Source organism: Labrus bergylta, chromosome 4 (genome assembly GCF_963930695.1).
Source record: "Labrus bergylta chromosome 4, fLabBer1.1, whole genome shotgun sequence".
Classification (NCBI taxonomy): Eukaryota; Metazoa; Chordata; class Actinopteri; order Labriformes; family Labridae; genus Labrus; species Labrus bergylta.
This window is the reverse complement of record NC_089198.1, coordinates 11,343,578-11,365,952: the sequence shown is the minus strand read 5'-3', so window position 1 is coordinate 11,365,952 and position 22,375 is coordinate 11,343,578. Positions and strand designations below refer to the sequence as shown.

At 42.2% G+C, this 22,375-nt stretch overlaps 1 protein-coding gene across 4 annotated transcripts in view; it reads left to right on the top strand.

Annotated features, from left to right (window-relative positions):
• dlgap1a (discs, large (Drosophila) homolog-associated protein 1a) overlaps positions 1–15,962 on the top strand; it is a 109,775-nt gene extending 93,813 nt beyond the window's left edge. For 2 of the 4 annotated variants that reach the window (XM_065953721.1, XM_020650723.3), the window contains exons 13-16: positions 1,150–1,288; positions 5,171–5,262; positions 5,543–5,695; positions 8,800–15,962. In XM_065953721.1, coding sequence (XP_065809793.1) covers positions 1,150–1,288; positions 5,171–5,262; positions 5,543–5,695; positions 8,800–9,024 — 609 coding nt within the window. In that variant the 3' untranslated portion in view covers positions 9,025–15,962. Of the gene's footprint in view, positions 1–1,149; positions 1,289–5,170; positions 5,263–5,542; positions 5,696–7,361 lie in introns of all 4 variants that reach the window. The other 2 variants (XM_065953722.1, XM_065953723.1) reach the window with 2 other exon arrangements.
• The last annotated feature ends 6,413 nt before the right edge of the window (positions 15,963–22,375 follow it).

The window sequence follows — 22,375 nt, the reverse complement described above, 5'->3', positions numbered from 1 at the left end:
TGTTTTTAGTTACAGCATTGAGAGTTGATTAACCTCCAGTTCCCAGCACCAAACAGCTCAAATAAGAGTCCTGCAGGTATTTTTTTTTAAATGTTCCTCCCTGGATTGAAACAGCACGGTCATCATGTTCAGAGATCCAAAGTGACTGATCTTACCCTTAATGATACATCTATAATTAAAAATAACATTACCCAGAGTTGGAACTTTTGTCATGAACACTGGAAGGTTTTAAGCATGACGGTACTTTTATCACTCCAACTCCCAGTCATCCTCGATTATCACACCGTGTCTGTCATGGCAGCTGCCACGACAAGACACGCCCCGTTACAACTATAAAATTACAGATTTCTCTCGCTGTGATATCTGTCGGAAATGTTTGAGCTAATGTAAGAACTCGACAAAAAAAAATACAGCATAGGTTTAGTCCATTTTTAATTAATTTAGATATTTGGATGTAAACAGTCTAATAAAATTCAACACATTGTTACGTCTAAACACAAGAAGAAGACAATGTTTTCTTGCTCGTTTATTTTTGCCTGGTAACAACACTCACGGGGGGCGACCATGTTAAATTAGTTTACCTTTGACAAGATAACAGTCGACATTTAAATTGATTTATGGTGACACATTACAGTCACATATTCTTAGATTATTAAACTGGGACAGACACACATTGCTTTGTCAGTCATTCTATTATAGATTTTTATACAAAAGACACATTCTTGCAACCAATGGAGACCGCTCTCCTCCCCTTTCCTGGTTTTTATGGTTTCTAACCATACCCTCACCCGTTTCTTGACAGATTGTGATTTGGATTATACCATTAAAAAAACTAACAGAAAACTGTTTCATGGCACAGTGCTTGTTGAAATTTTAGAGTGAATCTGTTTTCACAGGTGTCCATTTAAGTAGCCTAAAGCATATTTAAATGTATTTAAATGTCTCCCTGTCAAGTTGTTTTGTTTGTTTCATCATTTTCATGACCAACTGAAGCAGCAGGATTGTGTATCACAGTGCCTGGATGCTGACTCCTCGTCCTTGTGCAGGAGATACAAATCAAACTGTTTCACTTCACTGGCTTTGCTGCACAGTCGTTCCTCTGCAGGAGGAGTCTCTACATGTTTTACAGTCTGAGTTTTTGAACGGCAGGCGGTGCAGCGGTCGGTGTGTCAAAGAGACGGACGCTGGTTTCTGAAGCTGTTGCAGGCAGAGACCGACCGTTTGGATGGCTGGTGTCGACAGATGGAGCACGACCAGCGGGACAACGAACTGCCAGAAGATAGTAAGGGTTTGTGTGTGTGTTTGTCAAGTCAACACTTAAAGGGGAAGTGGGAAACTTAAAACTTTGCTGTATTTTTTACATGTTACAGAGTCAGACTGTATGTTTTAATATTTTTTGGATTGCTCTAGTTGATTGCTTCCCATGGCAGCCCAAAACGATCCGTCTCTAGCTGTTCAGGGAGAATTCACACATGCACTCTGTTCACACATGCACTCCTGAACATTTCGAGAAAATTTCAGCTACACTGCCCATGAAATCTCCTTGAGTTGTTTTTTTTTGTGTATGTCCCTAACAGCAGGAGACGATCCCTGATGAAATGGAGGGAGTGGGGGGTCCTAGGAAGAAAGATATGATGTAACAAAAATGAAGCGGAATCAGAATTCTAAATACTTATTTAAGATAAGATAAATAAGATAAGATATACTTTATTCATCCCAGCAGGGAAATTTAGGTTTTCCAGCAGCCAGCATACATACAAACACACAACACAACACATATATACATACATATCCCACCCATACAAAAAAAACATGAGCCCACAATACAGTTTGATATATGATATATGCAACTCAGGCTAAAGTTTAAAAGTTTAAATGTCTTCTGTCCTTACTTAAAGGGGAGTCGTTATAAAGTGCAATTGCAGTAGGTAAAAAAGTATTTTTAAATCTGTCCTTTTTGCAGCTCAGCTGCCGTAGCCTCCCACTAAAAACACTCTTTTGTTCACACATGAGATTGTTTAAGGGATGCATGTTATTATCCATAATGTTAAACAGTTTCTGTATCATCCTTCTCCCCATCACCACCTCCAGGGGCTCCACAGCAGTCCCCCAGCACAGAGCCAGCCCTCCTAATCAGCTTGTTAAGCTTCTTAGAGTTACAAGCCCTGATGCTGCTACCCCAACAGACGGCTGCAAAGAAAATGGCACTTGCCGCAACAGTCTGATAAAACATGGATAACATTTCGCTACACACATGAAAAGACCTAAGCTTCCTCAAGAAGTAGAGTCTGCTCTGACCCTTCTTGTAGACAGCCTCTGTGTGGTGCTTCCAGTCCAGTTTATTGTTCATGTGCACCCCCAAGTATTTATAGCACTCCACCACCTGCACCTCATCCCCAAGGATAGAGATGGTGCTTAGCTCAGGCCTGTCCCTCCTAAAGTCCACCACAATTTCCTTGGTCTTTGTTACATTTAACACCAGGTGGTTCTTCCCACTCCATGCAACAAAGTTATCCACCAGCATCCTGTATTCAGTCTCCTCTCCACCACTGATACACTCTACTACCGCAGTATCATCTGAGAACTTCTGTAAGTGACAAGCCTCAGGGTTATACTGCAAGTCTGAGGTGTATAGTGTGAAGAGGAAAGGGCACAGCACAGTCCTCTGCGGCACTCCTATGCCACTGACCGCCCACTCAGACACAGACCTCCCCAGCCTCACAAACTGTGGTCTGTCAGTCAGGTAATCCATGATCCATGATGTTGTGGTGGTGTCTACCTGCATCAGCTCCAGCTTCTCACGGAGCAGTACTGGCTGTATGGTGTTAAAAGCACTTGAAAAATCCAAAAAAACATAATCCTCACAGTGCTATCAGACTTGTCTAGGTGAGCGTGGGCTCTGTGGAGTAGGTAGATGATGGCGTCCTCAACCCCCACCCTTGGGCAGTATGCAAACTGCAATGGGTCCAGGTAGCTGGTCACCTGTGGTCTCAGGTGGGCCAAGACCAGCCTCTCAAGTACCTTCATGATGTGCGATGTTAGGGCAACTGGTCTGTAGTCATTGAGGACAGAGGGAGAGGGTTTCTTGGGGACCGAAACAAGGCAGGATGTTTTCCACAGCACTGGCACCCTCCCCTGGCTGAGGCTGAGGTTGAAAAGATGCTGTAGAATGCCACATAGCTGACCTGCGCAGGCTTTCAAAACCCTGGGGCTGATGCCGTCTGGACCTGCTGCCTTGTTCTGGCCGAGTCTCTCGAGCTGCATTCTCACCTGGCTACTGGAGACAGACAGACAGGCCAGAGAAGTGTGGGGTAGGGGTGGGGCACGGTGGGGGTCAGAGCATGTTGGGGGGTAACTTGCGGGGAGGGGGGGGGGGCCTTTGTGAGGGGGGAGGATGTAGGGTCTGTGTGGCTATCAGGGGCCGGGGAGGTAGCCAAAGGCCTCGTACTGAACCTATTGAAGAACACGTTCATCTCATTGGCCCTTTCCTGACTACCTTCTGCCTGATTTCCTTTCACCTTGAAGCCGGTTACGGTTTTCATACCGTGCCACACATCCCTTATGTTGTTCTGCTGGAGCTTGCTCTCCAGATTCCTCCTGTATGCCTCCTTGTTTTCTCTCAGCCTCACCCTCAACTCCCTCTGTACGCTCTTCAGCAACTCACTGTCACCGTCCCTGAATTCTTCTTTTTATTTAGCAGACATTTTAAATCACTGGTGATCCAGGGTTTATTGTTTGCAAAGCACCTCACTTCCCTAGTAGGTACCACATTATTGACACAGAAGGAGATGTAGTCAGTTATACAGTCCATCATGGAGTCAATGTTATTCCCATGGGGTTCGCAGAGCACATCCCAGTATGTAGCCTCAAAACACCCTTGCAGGAGCTCATTGGTTTCCTGAGACCACCTCCTGACTGTCCTCGTGGTTGCCGCTGAACAATGGGTGTGTAGGTGGGACTAAGCAGAACCAGGAGGAGATTTACTATTTGAAATTGCGCTTATAGGAGTGGGACATTTAGATTTCAAATATAGAAGTGGCGGACGATGCACTAAAACGATGCTATAATGAGAATGTTTGCCTCAATACCTTTATGCTGCCTGTAGTTCGACACAATCACAAAAGAGCGGAGAAGAACATACTGGCCAACAGAAACCATAATGCAGCAGTTTCATTACGTGCACAGGGATTGCACTGGTTGTGTGCGTACTGGTACAAGTTGTCCTGCTCCGTGCAACGTGATTGTGGAGAGAAGTTCTCTGCACCTTGACTCTGCACGGAGCTGTGCTCTCATGCGGAAAGAGCTCAGTCCTATCCACATAAAGGTGATGAGCTAGGACATGAGGGAGGACACTTCTTCAGGGATGCCAGACTTGACAAATGTGATACGAGTTTCATCGTTTTAAACAAAGTTTTCTCCCTGGATGTAGCAGAAATGACAACTTGAAAAAGAAAAGAAAACAAAAATACCTTCAAATTCTTCTGAGTAATGCTTCAGAGCGTCTCTCCACCTCTGACAGCCCCGGGCTGATTGAACCCCTGGTTATATTTACAGACTGTGTTTACAGATCATTTATTTGTAAGTTATACAGAGTTTGAATTGTTTTCCTGATCACTGGAAAGTTTTAGTGTGACATCTCTCATTACATTGCGGCGCAGTTACCACCAACTCTCAGCAGAGGGTATTCTAACTGTGTGTGGCTGTTAGCGCCAATGTTTGTGATTCAGACAGTTTTTGCAATCAGGCTAGCTAGCATAGAAAGGGCCATTTTTCCCCCAAATGACTGCATGATGGCTCATTTAATTACACACAAACAGCCCCAACACATGGTGATGTTCTTTGCTCTGCAGCACAGTTAGGAGAGCATTTAATCCTTTGCTTTTGTTTTGTGAAGTAGACTGTGGGTGCAAACGCAGCGCAATTCTTTCAAACCATAAACAAGTTTTTCTTGTATTGTGTTTTGCACAAACACCAAAGATCCACAGTCAGACAAACTAACCTCTCAGATCATGATGATCATGTCTACTGCTTCCTCAGCTAAAAGTACTGAGCAATGGAACATCTGTTCCCCATGAATCATAAACCTTTACCTGTAGGAGTCTCTCTGCAGGAATATGATTTGTCACTGCTGTTGCCGTGTCTGATGTTAAACTGTGTGTCTCTCCTGTAGTCCTTGGAAAGATGCGGAGTGCTGTTGGAAGCGCTCAACTTCTCATATCTCAGAAGTTTCAACAGTTCAGGGAGTTGTGTGAGGAGAACCTGGTGAGTCGGAAACATCAAAGTCACACCTTACACTCGTGTGTTTCATAGACTAAACTTTGATTTATAAACAGATTATAGTATTTGATGATTGGTATGTTTTGGCGTGCTCCTCTGCAGCAGTGCATGTGGGATGAATGCATTTAATTATTATTTTATCTAGTTGAAAAGATGAAGCACATTTACCTCAGGGGGCACTATCGTTTGCAAAAAGAGAACAATTGATAGCCAATTCATTATTTTTTTATTTAATTGTTATTTTTTCTGTCCCCTGCTGTAATAGAACCCGAACGCCCACCCCCGCCCTGTGGCCTCAGACCTCGCTGGTTTTTGGGACATGCTTCAGCTGTCCATCGAGAACGTAAGCCTCAAGTTTGATGAGCTTCATCAGCTCAGAGCCAATGGCTGGAGACCCCTGGAACCCCCAGAGAGAAAGGTACACACACACACACACCCAGACCCCCACATGCACACAAAAGTTTAGGTATCCCACAAGGCTGACCTGGACAAACACCAGCATCCATCTTGAAGGAATTCATTGGTGTGTTAGTTCACTCATTGGCTATGATGAATGAGATACATTTCTAAATAACATCAGAATTTTTGATACTATGATACTTTTTCATACTTTTTTGATACCACGTGTTTCAAAACAATACAGTTTCTGTTATTTTAATGATCTATAGTATCAAAAAGGAACCGAACCTGCAGAGGGAGAGAGCATTGTTTTTGTGCCATTTTGACCAACGGCATTATTTAGTGGTTAAAAACAAGAAATTATTCAATATTGATTCCTTGGACTTCCATTGTTGTTGCCGTGGTATCAAAACTGGTACTAATATAATTTGAGTTTTTACTTGTATCATATGGAAGTTTTCAAATCTGGCCCTATGAATGGGTTGAATGGAAGTCTCATGTAGAAAGTGGCTCCCTGCATACAAAGGCATATGTCACTGCTCCACTGTTAATACTGTTATGGATTTACTTTTTGTCACTACCTCATTTGGTGTTTATTCAAACCCACGATCATCCCCCCCATTCAGTTATGTAAGGATACTAAACTCTACTGTGTCTTCCCTCATAACATCCTCTGAAGGCACACAACAGCAACTGTGTCTGCATGAACTTAACTCTCAGCTACTTGAGTCTGACAGCGTTTTGTTTCAGAGTGTCTGTCCGTTTGTCTCCAGTTACTGGCACTTTAGATGTAACAAGAAAGTCTCCTTATATCTCAGCAGTACAAACCACAAATACAGATTTTGCAATGAAGAAAATATGCAGAAATAATGTCACCATGACACCAATCTTATAAAGGAAAATCAAATGCTTTTACAAGGGCTGTCCACAAGATGAGACATGCAAAGAGCTGTTAGTTTATCTGTCTGGTTGATCATCATGTATGACACTCCCAGAAGTGAGAGGAATCTCAACACTGACTGTTTTTTTGGGAGTTACCATACCAGCATGTGAAATAGACACCCTTACAGTTTTTCCAAAAAGCCCTGCAGCCTGCACAGAGTCATCTGTTAATGCTAATAGTAGACACGTGTGACCTTGTGATGATTTGAAAAAGTTTTATTCTGCAATTCCAGAAACAATTGCTCAATACCACAGTATGTGTGTTGTTGATGAGATCATGACTATAAAACCTTCACAAAGGTTTTGCAGATAAATATGATTGGATATCAGCGGAGCGAACAGCCACAGGGACACAAATGAAGCTAACGTTAGCTTGGTTGTGCATTAGCAGGTTGTTGCCATTGTGTTAAGGGAAGTTTTTCAAGAACCACCACACCAACTTTGAACAGCAATATCCATCAGGCTTTCTAAGCTTTGAACGACAACTATCACCAATGCAAATGTAAAAATCCACGCATACAGAAGCTCTCAGCTTTTCTCTCATGGTGCAGAGTCAGTGTGTGCTTGTATCAAATGTTCTTCCGGCAGTACAGATACTCTTTCTGCGGAGCTAAGAGTGTTCATCGCCTGCTCTGTCAGCATCTGTGTCTGCTTCTGTATCATTGTGAATATTGACTGTGCTTCCTCATTTGCTCTCATTATTGTACTTTTTTTTCTTTCTTGTGCTTCTTTTGTGTTGACAGTGAAGGCGCTTGCAAACAGCCACGCATCAATCAGCATAACTGCAATGCCAACAGCACCTCGGGGGCCTTGGCATCTCTGGGCCACCGTAGATCCATAATGTCTGTCCTTCCATCCATATCTCCATGCTTTCTTCTGCCCTTCCTTCCTTCCTTCCTTTCATCTTGCTGCCGCCTGCAGCCGCCGCCTCACCACCAGTGGCTTTTTGTTGTGCGTTTCGCTGCTTCCAGAGTGAAGACAGTGACGTCAGGGAGTGTCGCTCATGTTCCTTTCTTAATACATACATTACAGTTTGCATTTCACAGTTTACAAGGCAGTCTCAGGTGACCTCAAATAAGATAATATCAAGTTGAATGAAGTTCATTCACTACAAAGATTTACATGATGTCAAAAAACAAAATATGAGATCAGAAAAAGCTTTTCTTATTTATTTACTTCATCCTCTATTTCCACATGCTTTGCACAGCCAAAGGAGCTTTTGTCTTTCTACGTTATTGAGGATTGTTTCCTACTATGAGGTGGTAGTTTGTTAAAGTACAGCTTAAATGAACTCGGTTGGTGGAATTGTTTTCCCCATCACTGGAAAGTTTGCACATGATGTCTCTGTTAAATACTACGCCGCAGTTTCCATCAACTCTCAGCTTACTGCTCTAACTGTGCATGGCTGTAAGCGCTGGTGTTTTTTATATTGAGGCTAATTTGCAAGCAAGGGGCCAGTGTTTCCAAAACTTATTACATAAAAGCGCGATTTAGATACAGAGATGCACACTGATGCTATTTGCTCTGCGGCTCAGTTAGGGGAGCATTTAACCCTTTGCATGCATGAGGAACCAGGCTAATACATGTTGAAGTGTCTGATATGTGCAGTAGTTTCCCAGGTTTACACAGGTTAAAAAACAATAACTAAAGCAAGGTCGTGTGTGACTGAAGGAAAGTACTGAACTCCTTTTGTAAGCACTTAAAGTTGACATGGTTGGGTTAGGCACATTTACCTGCATTCTGCCATTACAGCCAAACACCAAAACAGGTCAAATATTCTCCCAGTTAAAAGATACATGGATCCATATTAAGAAAATGTGTGACCTCAGTTAAAATATAGAGCAGGATGTCTGCAGAGGGAAACTGAAGCCATGTTCAGGCACAGATCGTACCATAAGATAAAACATTACCTAAACGTATCTGTTATAGTTAAATACCTTCTTGCATGCACATGAAAGCTTTTGATAGGAATGTAGAGCAGGTATAGTTTTAGATATAGGACATTGTTCAACAGTGCAATTAAAACATGTTAAATCAAACTAAAAGCATTAGATGAGCGTCACAGGCACATACAGTGCAAACACCTTCATACATACACACACACGCACACACACGCACACACAGAAGTGTGTCTTTTTCCTGAAATGTTCTCCCCTCCCCCCCAACGTCCTCTCCCACCAGGAGAGGCGGCTCCCTCCTCCAGTGCCAAAAAAGCCACCCAAGGGTCCCCACCACCACCCACCTCTGGCCAGAGACCGCTCCCTGGAGAGCTCCGAGAAACAGCGGCAGGAGGCCAGGAAGCGCCTGATGGCGGCCAAGAGAGCCGCATCGGTACGGCAAAACTCCGCCACGGAGAGCGCTGACAGCATCGAAATCTACATCCCCGAGGCTCAGACACGACTATGAGGACACTGCAGGGTCGCACAAAGGGTGGACATGCACTTCACAAACAAACACACACACACACACACATGTATGGTTGTCCACACCTAGGTACAGGACAGGTGTTGAACTGGATGTGCAGAGATCATCTACACTGAACAGACACAAACTAATCTAGTTAAGATTTCAATCTTTCTTTTCTATTATAGACACATTAGCTTTCTTTTAGGCTTTGTTTTTTCAAATCCAAATCCTGTTTTTATTTGATAACAATAGGTACATGGTGACGTACATTATAACTTATTGAAAGCTACATTTAAAAGTATTAAAAGATTTAAAGTTACATTCATGTCTGTTAAACACTATAGTCTGTGAAGTCGACATAAAGGACATGAGCCCCTCGCCCAAAGATCAAAACCTGTAATATTTTTGCAGGATTCATCACGACGAGGTTGTTGTGTCGACATTCTGATGGTCAATCTGCCACACTAGACAGGAAACTGTTTTCTCTTGTCTCTCGTAAGTTATGAGTAAATGAAACACTGGCTGAACAAAGAAGAAAAGTTTGATGTCTACAGATGATAAAACTACAAGAACAACTGAAGTAAAATCCAGAATATATAAGTCACATGGGTGAATAAGTCGCAGTCTGTTTTTTGAGGGTCTCTAAGAGGGCGAAAAGGTTTAAACTGTCTTCCTGTGTGATGTTTTCCATTGTGTTCAGCAACGAGCAGTTGGTGAAAAGATGCTTTAAAAGCGTTGCTGCCAGCCTGGTCCGCGTAACTATGTATCCCAGCACGCGGCCGCTTGCAATACACAATGAATGGGAGCGAGTCGCGTCAGGTGGTGTGCAGATGATGATGGTGGCAGCTGAGATTTTGGTCATGGCAGGGCATGTCTCACCATTATATACTGGTATATATGTTGCGTCGGTATAAAGGACGCAGCCCACTTTTTAGTTTTTAATTTGATATTAAAAGAGAGGTGCGTCTTATACACTGGAAAAACAGATGGGGGGTGGGGGTGTCAACCATCTGCCATGTGGGGATTGATGGTGAATATTCAGGTGCAGCTCGTGCAGATTCAAACCATTAACAGGTTATTCAATATCGTTCCGTTAACACAAAGTGATCAGGCAGCTTGAGAGGACTCTTTGCCTTTAATAGATTGAACAGCTGAAGAGCGATAGGAAATGTTTGGAGGAGAGAGTTGGGGGGGGTGACGTGAAGCAAAGGGCAGAGGCCGGACTCAAACAAACAACTGCTGTGATGAGGACTATAGCCTCTGTACATGGGGCGTGCAACAACAACTGCTGGGCCGTCAGCGCTCCAAAAGCAAAACAGTTCTGCCTCTTTTCCTCTCCATGAGGACTTTTTTTCATACTGCATACAACCGCCTGCTCAGACACTTTCACTGGACTACAAATAAAAAAAACATATTCTTCAGACATCTAAAGTCCCCCCCCCCCTCTCGCTTACAGACTCTGCTCTCATATTAGAAAGATTGTGACAGGTTCATTCTAAACATCATTTATCTCTCAAATTTGAAGGAAACCAACATGGTTTTTTTGGACAGAGCAGAAGAGTTTTATGTTTGGTTCTCAGGTCTCTCATGAATAACACACACACACACACACACACACACCTGTACGGAGGAGATGGACAATCATACACACAGTATCTCACACTCACTCATTAACATGTCACGACAACACTCCACATACACACTGGTTTACACTCTCACACTCACATGGGATTGTGTCAGGCTGTATGACCCTGCAGGCTGTTGTAATATAAAATACTGTCCCTCTATCTCTCGCTCTCTCGCTCTCTCTCTCTCTCTCTTTTTTTCTTTCTGTGGAGAAGAGAACAACACGATTACTGTTTATCTTCATCTTCCTCTTTGTCTCAAAGAAACAGATTCTGTTTTTGTTTTTTTAAATACATTTTGGACATCTTTCCTTTTGGCTGTGATAACTTTGTACCCACAGTTTCATTGTTGGGACACCAGAGGGCGCTTTAATACAGGAGCCATCAGGTGTTGTTACTCAGAAACAAAAAAATTCTTTTAAAGCCTGTTTGGTGACTTTGTTGCCCAATGCATTTAAGCAACCCAACTTTTGATGACCAAAACTACAAAAGAAAAGTAAAAAAAACTGAACTGTATTCAAACCATACCATTAAAGCCATCAAGTGAAGTAATATAAAGTGCTGGCACTGTCTGCCGCATGGTGTTATAGAGGGAACTGAGCCAAATAATGTTTGGAAATGAATAGATGTGAATGTTTGTTTGATCGCTGCCCGTGCAGGTTACACATTATTTATTTTTTTTCATCCCTTTTCCTTTTTTTAACACTTACACACCTACATGAACAACTAAGCAATACTTAGTGGAGAGAGTGACTGTCAAACCCTATAATGTGTAAGATGGAGACTGAATCAAACATGCAGTGTAGCATGAATCTCTTCTCTAGCTCAAAACAAATTATACTAACCTTAAAAATCCACATGTTCACCCTTCATGCTGTCACTCTGTCAAACCTATAGAGTAGCTTTGCATGACTTGCAGCCAGGGGTGTGTCCAGAGGGGCAGCCAGGGACACCCCCCCCCCTCCAAACTGTGATTGGCTATCAGCCCTGTCAGAGGCGGGACTTATGTTAAAACCAATTATCTTGTGTTATAAAGTAGATGTTATTGGTGAAGTTGGAAAGAGTAAATCATGGATATTTATAGTAAAAAATAAAAAGTCTGAACGCAGCCCCATTTGCAGCCCAAAATAATCTTTATGTTCGACTGGCATCAGTAAAAAACCTTCACATTTTGTCATGTTACACTTCTTTCTGTAGTGTAATGTGACAAATGTGTCGTAGAGCTATGGTCACAGATTGTCTCTGTCAGAGGACAACAATGAGCTGTACAGAGATGAGACTTGTTTGAGCTACACTGGATCTTTGACCGTGTTCAAACTCTTTAAGAGTCACTCAAGATGATGTCTGTGAAGCCCTGACATTATGTATTATTTTCCTTCTTCTCTGCTGTACGGTTATATTCTTTCACATGTCGGTGTGATTAGAGGCGGGGCTTCAGATGATCTCATCTACAACATGATCTTACTATCTACAACATGGTCAGTTGCTCAACACTTTAAAATATGATCAGCTGAGTACTCCTTGAGTTTCTTTTCCTGCAGGGCTCGACAGTCCTGTTAGCAATAATCGACAACGTTCAATAAGCATGCTGAGATTGGTTCAGTTTATGAGCTCTCAAAGAATATGTTTGCAACTACAGTTAACACAGGCTCAAAGTTGTTAAGAGGAGAAAAGCCCGCTGTCTGAACTGCTTAGTTAGATTTATGTAAAGATCATGATTTGGGATGAAAAACAAACCCCAAATAACTTCAAAACATTATGAAAGTAATGTACCTCAGGGTGGGAAACCAGCCGTCGTAATTCTCCATCCAAATGAATAACTTAAGGACGGTGGAAGGACACGTTCTGATGGTGATGGGGAACTAAGCACGTCAGATTTTGAAGTGTAGAGCAACAGACCAAACTTCCATGTTTTGCAATGAACTGTTTGGAGCGTGCAGATCTGAAAGGCCGGCCTCTTTCCTTTGAGATTCTGCAGCAGCAGCAGCATCCGCTGCCTCAGAGGACAGGAGCGTCGGTGAATCTTTGATTCTTGTTTACGGAGATTTTTAACTGAAAAAACTCCATGAGAGAGAAAAAAAAACAGTTTTCCATGAGTTCTGACTATTCCCTTCACAGACTTATTAATGAGACCAGTTAACCAACAGCTCTGTAAGAAAAGCAGAGGAAAGTCCTCCTCTCGGTGTGCGTTGATCACATCTTCTGATCTTCTATTTTAGACTCCACTCTTAAAGGAACGAGTCGGCTGTGTTGGCCACGTGTTTTGAAAAGATGCAACCTCTGTTCTTTTAACGATGGATGATATCAAAAAGTGCCAAAGCTCTGAGAACTCTTCAGATTTTCAGTCATACTTTAACCAAAAGCTGTCGCAAGCAAAAGAGAGAGAGAGAGAGAGAAACTGCACAAGTACATTGGTCAACTTTTTTCGGTACCCAGAGTCTCTCAAGTGTCTGTCGCCTAGCAACCTCGGCAGTGGAACCTGCACTAGCTTACATAACTAGTATCGGCACGACACATGCGATGTGATCAGTCTTCAATTGCAGCCCCCTGACATAGATAACCATTGGCTACTCAATGTGGAAAGTTTCCACTCTGCTGTAGTCAAAGGGTTCCATTTGATTTCTTAGCGCATGCCAATGTAAGAACGAAAGGGGGTGAGCTACATGAAATATTAAATCTAAGAACCAATCATTGCATCCGGTACAGAGATGTACCAAAGTGCTTTATGTACGGACACATAACTCAACATGACAGCAGAGGTGAACAAACATTCGCCCCACCAATGAGGAGCCGCCGCTGTCCGTCACTAAGCGGAGAGCTAAAAAAAAAAAAAAAGTGCCACAAACGAGACGTTTAAGATCACAACATCCTCCACAGCTGGAACCCAAAGCTGGACCAGACAGACGCTGACAGAGGAAACATCTCGGGATGATTTTTCTTCAAACAGAACTTCATGTTGTTTACATGTGATGTTTATACTCCAGCTACGACGTATGCCATTAACAGTTATTGTGACGACCTCTATAACTGCCATTTATTTCTGCAGAGCAACTATCTAAAGGAAACACGGTCACAGGATTATACAAACTCTTCTACTACTACGATGATGATGATGAAAGTGTTCTGTATTTATTTTCCTCTTTTGTAAAGACTAGTTGTGGGTGTGTGTGTGTGTGAGTGTGTGTGTGTGCGTGTGTGTGTTTGGGCGGGGGTGGGGGGGTATTTTGTACAGGAGCTGATTACCTCTGTGTTCATATAACGATGACAGTGACGATGACAGTGAGCCATATTTAATGTGAACTATCCTTTTTATCCAGAGGAAAGGGCCATACAGATCCTGCGAGGTTTTGTGTACTCATTTACTGAATCATTTCTTTAGTGTTTTAGTAGCAGGCTTTGTGTGTGCGTGTGTGTGTGTGTGTTTAGCATGTGTGAACAGGAGAGCAGAAATAGCACAACAACATGAGGGAACAGGATGGTAAGAGGGATCATTACTTCTCATATGAACATATTGAGAGGTTTTTTTTTGGGTTTTTTTGTTAGACATTTGATCCCCCAGCCTTCGTGTTGGCAATACAAATTGTCTCCCAGACTTTGTGGCTGGAAAACTTGTGGTTTGCACATCTGTGGCTAAATCTAGGATGCATTTTTAAAAAGGTCAAGACTGAAATCGTTGCGAAACCATTAAAGGAATTAAAAGTACTTGTCTGATTTATAATCGTCATGGGCTCCAAAGGTTAACATGACTGTGATCAAATCAAAAGAGATACTTTCGTTTTGCAGAAACTAGGATATCAAAATGTAATTTTAAACTAGACTGAAGTTTGCAAAGTTCTGCTTTATATTTACCTTATTAACAACATTTGAAATTCCCGTCTGGCGGCAGCTTGCTGGAGTTGCTCGAAAGCTTTCTGCGTTCTTCTTTAATTCCTTTTTTTATACTTTTTTGTTAATTAATGTTTTTATTCATGCTTTTTGGGGGGCTTTTTGTGCAGTGATTGGAGAGATAGCACAGTAGCTAGAGTCAGAAATGGGGGAGAGCGAGAGAGTTGGGAATGACATGCAGGAAAGGAGCCAAAGGTCGGATTTGAACCTGGGCCGCCTGCTTGGTGGACTAAAGCCTCCATACATGGGGTGCACACACTGGCCACTGCACCACTAATGTTTGTTTTTTTATGTAGGAATGAAATAAATTCTAATAAGCATCGTTTTCTCTGGGATGAATAAAGTTTTATGTAATCTTATGTGACCTTTATAAATAACAGCACAGTTTGATCAGTCAAAGACTAGTTCGGTACTCCTCCTTAAAACACGCTCAAATTATGAAAAACATTTTAAAGACAATCTGGAAATAAAGAAGGTCAAAGACACAATGCAGCAGGTTACCTAAGTAACCCCCGCCCGTTCCGTTTGAGGCAGACGGACGTGGCCTCTATGAGAGGTTTGCACTGTTTCATTGCACTACGGCCTTCAGAGACATCACATTTAGATTTAGTCACATGTGATGCACAAACTGATGGGATATCACACATTTTGTTTCATGATTAACGTTTTGAATTTGCAGTTCTGGTCTTACGTAGAGGATTGGATGGGATCGTGCTGATAAAACGTTAGAATCCAACCAATGGCGTGCTTCAGCTGCCTGTGGCTTTTGATTGATTGATTTATTTATTTGTTTATTTGTTCTCAGGATGTGATGAAAGAAAACATGGTCTTTAAAATCAGGGTGTCCCAGACGTGAGTCTGTTACTCAAGCTGTGTGAGTGTGTGTGAAAGTTTAGTGTTATACAGTATGTATGCATATCATATGTAAATATAATCATAATGGAAGATGCGCTGTGTATGCCTCTGTGTGTGTGTGTGTTTGTAAGGGTCTGTGTGTGCGTGTGTGTGTGTGCGTGCGTGCGTGCGTGTGTGTGTGTGTGTGTGTGTGTGTGTGTGTGTCTGTGAGGTCTCTTTAAAGTGCTTCCTTGTTTTCTATGTCGGGCCTTTCCTCAGTACGGTCGAGTAGCCTCATAGAGTCATTCTGTAGATTTACCCTCCTCATATAACCTACAGCAGATCTTGTATTTGTACAGACGACGGTTGAGGGTGTTTCATGACGCATGCAGACACAATATTAGTGCTTATAAATCTATATCTGATTTGAAAACCTGTACTTGGTTTATTTATGGTCTTATTTATTGCTTTTTTAATATGAGATTCTGTTGAAGTGGTCTGTCATGCTCTTCTGATCTTCTGTTGTATTGTAAAGAGATGATTATATGTCCATAACTATTGATGAGCCCATAATAAAATTAACTATCGACTCTTCTTCAAAGACTCATGGACTCACTTTTCATGGGGTTGGATTCGTCTTAAAGGAAGAATGTGCACATTAATACAGCAGAAATCCAGTCTATCCTCCGTGTCTCTGAGTCATGACTGTCTACAATGAGTGAGAAGCTCGAGTCCCCCCAGCTGTGTTGTTGTCAGAGCCGTGTTTACATGGACGGGACGGCCTTGTGCATAAAGCTGTTTTAGTCAAGGACTAGAGAAAAAGAAGAATAACATGCTCACTGCTTATTTTGATGTAATATAAGTGTCTTTAGATCACGGTCATTCTGTGTCAATGAGTTATGTGTGTGCTAACATTAGCATGCTAACACAACAATGCAACCAAAGCAGAGAAAGTCAATGTTTCTGGACACATTCATGAGTTGTTACCAGGCAGAAAGTATTCTTCATGCATGACATTGGACACTGTCATCATTTCTTCCTACTGTGTGCTCCAAGATTACTAAACACTCTTCACAATCAGTTCGCTCGATGCAGATTTGTCAGAAGATCGTTGCAGATAAATACAAATGGCAGGTAAGACACTGGGAGCCGGAGCCACTCCTCTCCCTCCTGGCAACCTGTCTCATGAGAATAATCTGCTAAATCAAAAAAAAATGTAACTGAGAGAAAGTTAAAAATAACAGAAAAAGCTCTGAAAATAAGAATTCAAGGAAATATATGCACAAACATAATGAGGCACAAAATATGTATCTTTGAATACCTGAGGACGTGTATGAGAACCATCTATTGTAATCTTATCTACTTGATAAGACAGCTCCCAGTAATATTTGTGTATTTGCACCAACCGTCCAGCAGAGGGCGCTGCAAGCCTTCATTTACATGTTAATACCATATAGCAAAACAAGGGTGGAACATGTTTTGTGACAATCTTGTTAAGAAGAACTTGGAGGAACCCCAGCATGACTTGTTCTATTATATACCTATTCTATTCTGTACCCCCCCCCCAAACAAATCACTGTTTTAAATAACAACGCCAAAGCTCTAGTTGTTTAATGCAATATTGGTTTAAAAAAGTGGTGAAAGTAACATTGAGTTGTCAGTTTAACTTGGCCTGGTAATTCCCAGATGCTGGTAAATGGACTTACAGAAGTAACATACTATTCATACACCGCTGACGAATCAGTGGGAGAAATTTGGGGTTAAGTGCTTTGCCCAACGACTCATCGGACATGTGGCTTCAGAAGCTGGGGCTCGAACCCCCAACCTTCTGGTAGACAGATGACCGTCTCTACCAAAGCTGTGACCACAACAAGTCCGTCAGGTGGATACAGTATTACTCCTCTCTCTCTCTCTCTTGAATGATTATTTTGAATGAAAACTGCAGGAAACAGAAAGTCTTCTCCATCTGAGGTGAGGATCAGTGGCTGTACATGATGCAGCCATCAGCAGGCATCCTGCATCTGACTGTGTTTTGTCCTGTCACCACATGGTGGCAGTATTGCATTTAGGATTTAATAATCTACATCTGAAGCAGGGTTGTAGATTGTCCTCTAGGGGGACCCTTACATCAGAGACACAAACTTCATCACACTGCCTGTTCACCTCACCCTGCGTTCATCGTTACTTTATGTCAGTCTTGTTATCTATGAGCGATGTAGGATTCAATTTGCTAGTTTTATTTTTATTCAGAATTTCGAAATTAGACTTTAGTTTAATAATAGTTTAATTATAGAGACAATTTATGAAATGAGAAAGAATAAATATTTCATTTCACTTTTTCTGCACAAACACGTGTGTGTGTGTGTGTGTGTGGGGGGGGGGGGGGTTAGGCAGGATAGTGAAAAGAGTCAGAAAACAGGCAGAGAGAGAGAGTGGGGAAAGACAAGCTGCAAAAGAGCCACAGGTCCAAAGCTCCCCGCTTGGAGGACTGTAGCCTCTGTACAAGGGTGTAACACTAAGCTATAAAGTAATGATACCATGTCAGGAGACACCAAGGGGGGGGGGGGGGGGGGGGGTCGTGAAATGTCCTAAAAAAAAGAAAAATTACAGTTTTGAAATCATTTAAAACTGTAAATTTGGCCCATTATTCTAAGTATAAGTACAAATCATTAGTTCAATTTCAAATAAAAACAACAAAATATCATTAAGTGAAATGAAAATGAAATTCAGATGTCATCAGCAACAATGTAGGAGTCCTTACACGTAACCATCCACACACCTGTTTGTGTCGAAATAACAATTTGTTCAATCATTTTGATGGACGCTTTATTCTCTCACGCACCTTTCTGATATAATAGACGTGTTTTTTTTATCTCCCTTTTTATTAAAAGGTTGACTGAGGCTGTGGTGGAGGGGCCCAATATAATATCTTGTCCGTGGGGCCCAGAAATCCTGTCAAGGCCCCTGGTGTTTTCTTCCAACGCAAATGTGAAGTTAAACACATGAATGATCTTTCTTTCACAGACTGTGTAAGGGGGAAAGAATAGACTGGAGCATCATTCTCATACCCCTGAATAAACCAGAATAAACCAGCAACACATCCTCTCTAGGGACCTGTGGATTAGATAATACTGGTAGACACTTCTCACAGCAGCCCACCATCAGAGTGTGATGAGTGTGAATGAGTAGGTGTGACATGCGGTGTAAAAAGTGCTTTGAGTAGTCAGAAGACTAAAATCTCAGAAAGCCATTTACCATTTGACCATTCAAAAGTAAAAGAAAAATCAGTTAGACTACAGACCCCAATCAACTCTGTTGACAAACAGCAATTTCATCTCTGTGGACAAACATTCAAAGGACTTTGTCTACTTAATGCACAGGGTTAGATTGAATGGTTTCTCATCAGACGCTTCACTTTAGCAAGTCATCCCAAACACTGCCACCTACTGGCCCAAGTGTACCAAAGATTTCTTCAAAATCAAGGTAACTGACAGAAGATCAGACATGTGGTGCAGTTCAGGTACACCTCAGCAATCCTGCTCCTCTACAGGACCCAGCAGATTTGTTTTAACATCAAGTAGCAACTAATGAACACATATTTATTATATTTATTATATTATATTCACATATTTATTCTTATTTAAACGTCCAAGTATTGGTTTTAGGTTTGGAGAAAAACCTGTCCATTACATTGGATCTCATGAATGTGTGGATACATTTCAGTTGCATAGTAGTGGAGTGTTTCTAATATGAATACTGAGACTTTGCTGTACTTGAGTCACTTTCTGGTGTAAGTCAATTGATTTATATTTTTTTAACATTTACTCTCAGGTTAAAAAAAACAACAATCATTGGTGTGAGTTATGTGTTTCAATGCAAAGAGCTCAAATCAGAATTCAAACCCACGCTCTCTGATTATAGTTGCTTTCTCATTAAAATGCATCATGCAGCACACCTTGATACTAACATTCTTGAAATGACCAACATGACCTTCAACCATGAAATCACTAAGCTTGTACGGTCCTGTTTCCTGCGGCTAAGAATTATCGCTAAGATCAGTAAATCAGTATTTGAACCCCCTGAGGGGTATCCAGAGCCTCCTCAGGGACTCCTGAGAGCCCTTACAGGACCTCCAAAAGCCCCCTCGACCCCACAGCCGATCTGAATTTACATAGAGGGCTTCCCTGAGACCCCTGTGTTGTAGTTTCATGAGAAAAGCAGACAAACAGTTGAGCTGAGTTTCTTTTGAGCAGGATGCTCAGAAATCTCTTTTAATCTTCTCCAATCCTTCCTGCGACTGTCAACAGCCCCCGGGCAGAGCTGGACTCTCTCCCGTCCCCTCACATATTAGCCCAGCTCCGAGTCTCAGACCACCAGATTAACGCCCAAATCAATTACAGCCAGCAACAGATGAGGCAATACCCACCCCACCCCCCCCATCCCCCGCCACACCCACCCAGAGACAACCCTCAAGGATTTTTAGGATTATAATCCAGACATCAGTGGTGTTTAGTGTTGACATCTTGTAGGGGAAAGGAAGTAAGAGGGGTGTTTGTGAGACTCCATGAGGGTAGTGTTTGATTAGCAGGAAAAGAGGCCCAAAGGTGACTCTGAATAATCGGGCTTTAGGAGAGTCTCTGCAGGGGGAAAGGGTCAAAGACGCCCCCCCTACTCCTCCTCAAGAGCCTAGGTCAAGGTGTCCTTTAACTTTCAAAAGCTCTTCAGGGAGAAATGAAAAAACTTATTTAGGATTAGTTTAGTGAAACTGAGGTGAAGTCAGATTATTTTAATTTATTCTGTTGTAATTTTACTTACAGTTAATGGTCCTTCATCTTTTTACTAACAAAGCAGGGGGAGTTGCAAATTGCCAACATGCTTCCTAGGCTGACAGAAGAACAGGCAAAAGCGGCTGGTGACGGCTGCACTGTGGTTAGCGTAGCATCATTTTGTTGTGTTCTCAGTACGGGCTGCAGCAGGACGATGTACTCTGTTTTATGAAGCTGCCTGTGGAGCCTCTGGCCATGTCAGGGAAAAGGGGGGGCCAAGGCTAAATAAAGAATACTGGACTGCCAGTGAGTAGTAATGCACCATTAAACCATCAACTGAAGGCAGGACGATGCTGAGATTACATCAGCTACACCGCCGTCCTCCTGATAGCAGCACACTCAGTTAGCCGTGGCATCATCACAGAACCTGCAGCTGCGAGCAAAGACCTCTGGATGGTTCACATGATGACTCCTGGGTAATGGATTCAGTTTTGCTCAGACTCCACCTGTAACAGAACAGTCCATTGTCTTGTCTCAGAGTGACCTGCAGAACACAAGTGTGGTACAGGTGAAGTTTCTTCCCTCCTCACGCAGTGTGCCACATTGAACCAGTAGGACTGGTCTTAAGAGTGTCCCCAAGGTCAGAAATAAGACGATTGTTGAACAGGCTTCATTCCTGGCACCAGCTTGAACCAGGGGCCACCCGCTCGGAGGACTATAGCCTCTGAACATTTGGGGTGACCTAACCGCTAGGCCATCTATGCCCCATAAGTTAAGTGTTTAAATGCTTACATTCATAATTTACAGGGACCAGTTATATTACATGAAGTTTAACAAATAAAAGCCGACACAATATTTTTGGGGCCAATAATTTGCGATAATTAGCGATGAATGGATAGACCCTTCCATACTTTTTTTCTATTTAACATCTTTTTTTTAATGCCTTTATTGTAAAGACGGGACACTGGATAGTGTTGGAAATCAAGGAGAGAGGGAGTGGGGTTTGACATGATGGTCAGATTTTAACCTCTTCATGGGGCGTGCAAACCAACCACTAGGCCACTGGCGTCCCCTTGGAGACTTAATGTGTTGATGTGTTTTTAGCATTATTAAGTAACTTTTTTACCATTACAGTGAGTTGACACATTTTACCTACAAGAAACCTGCTACATATACTTACTTTATTTGTTTTGGCCGGTAGCTGCAACTATGAAGCCTCCTACATACACACACACACACACACACACACACACACACACACACACACACACACACACACACACACACACCCACACACACACACCCACACACACACACACACACCAAATGTACACGCATGGGTTGGCTGCTGCAGGTGATCTGGATGTCGAGGAGAGTTTTGTTGGATGATCGAGGACCCTGAACCGATGGCTGTGGAAGAGCTCCTGCCAAAATTGAAGACCAACTGAAAAGACTGTTGTCATGGAAACAGGTATGATTTTTCTCTGTCAAGGCCCTGTTAGCATTTGTTTTGTATCAATACCAATCCTACTTTGGAAGTAAGGTTCAGGGAATGAGAGTGTGATTTTGGATACAACCCTGGTGTAGGCCTACATTCGAAAAGCCCCAAAAAGTCACCTCCTGAGTCCTTTCCTATCGACCTTTCCTTGACCTGGATGAAACACATCACATGATCAAGGAAAGGTGTGAATAAGACGATGCAGGTAAAGATAAGCGAATCAGACTGATCTTACAACGGGCAGATGTTACAACATGTTGCACTGCTGTGTAAAAAACTACACTCTGCTGAAAATGGACTACAAAGAGCGCATCAATCGTCCAGTGCGTTCCAAACCTGATGTTTAATACAGCTGACAGAACGTGAAAACCTCTGTGATGAATATGAGCTCATTAAGGTTTTTACAGGATATGAACCATAACAGCCCCTCAGGATGAGTCAGCTATACTACTGCCACCCCAAAAGAAAGCAAAAACATTCTACAATTACAAGAATCACATCATTAATATTTGATTAATAAAAAACTGTATAAAAATATAATCACATTATTTAAATTAGGCTATGGTTGAAAGTATGACTCTGACAGGTTGTATCAGAAGACATCTGCCTCTGCAAAAATGATGAAAGTTGAACCCTCAAAGCCATTTTACTCGACCACAAAAGAGAAGAAAGTCAATATGTTTTTTTCTGCAGAAAAGTCCCAGTTTGTTGCTTTATCTTTTCAGGGTCCTGATACTTAATAT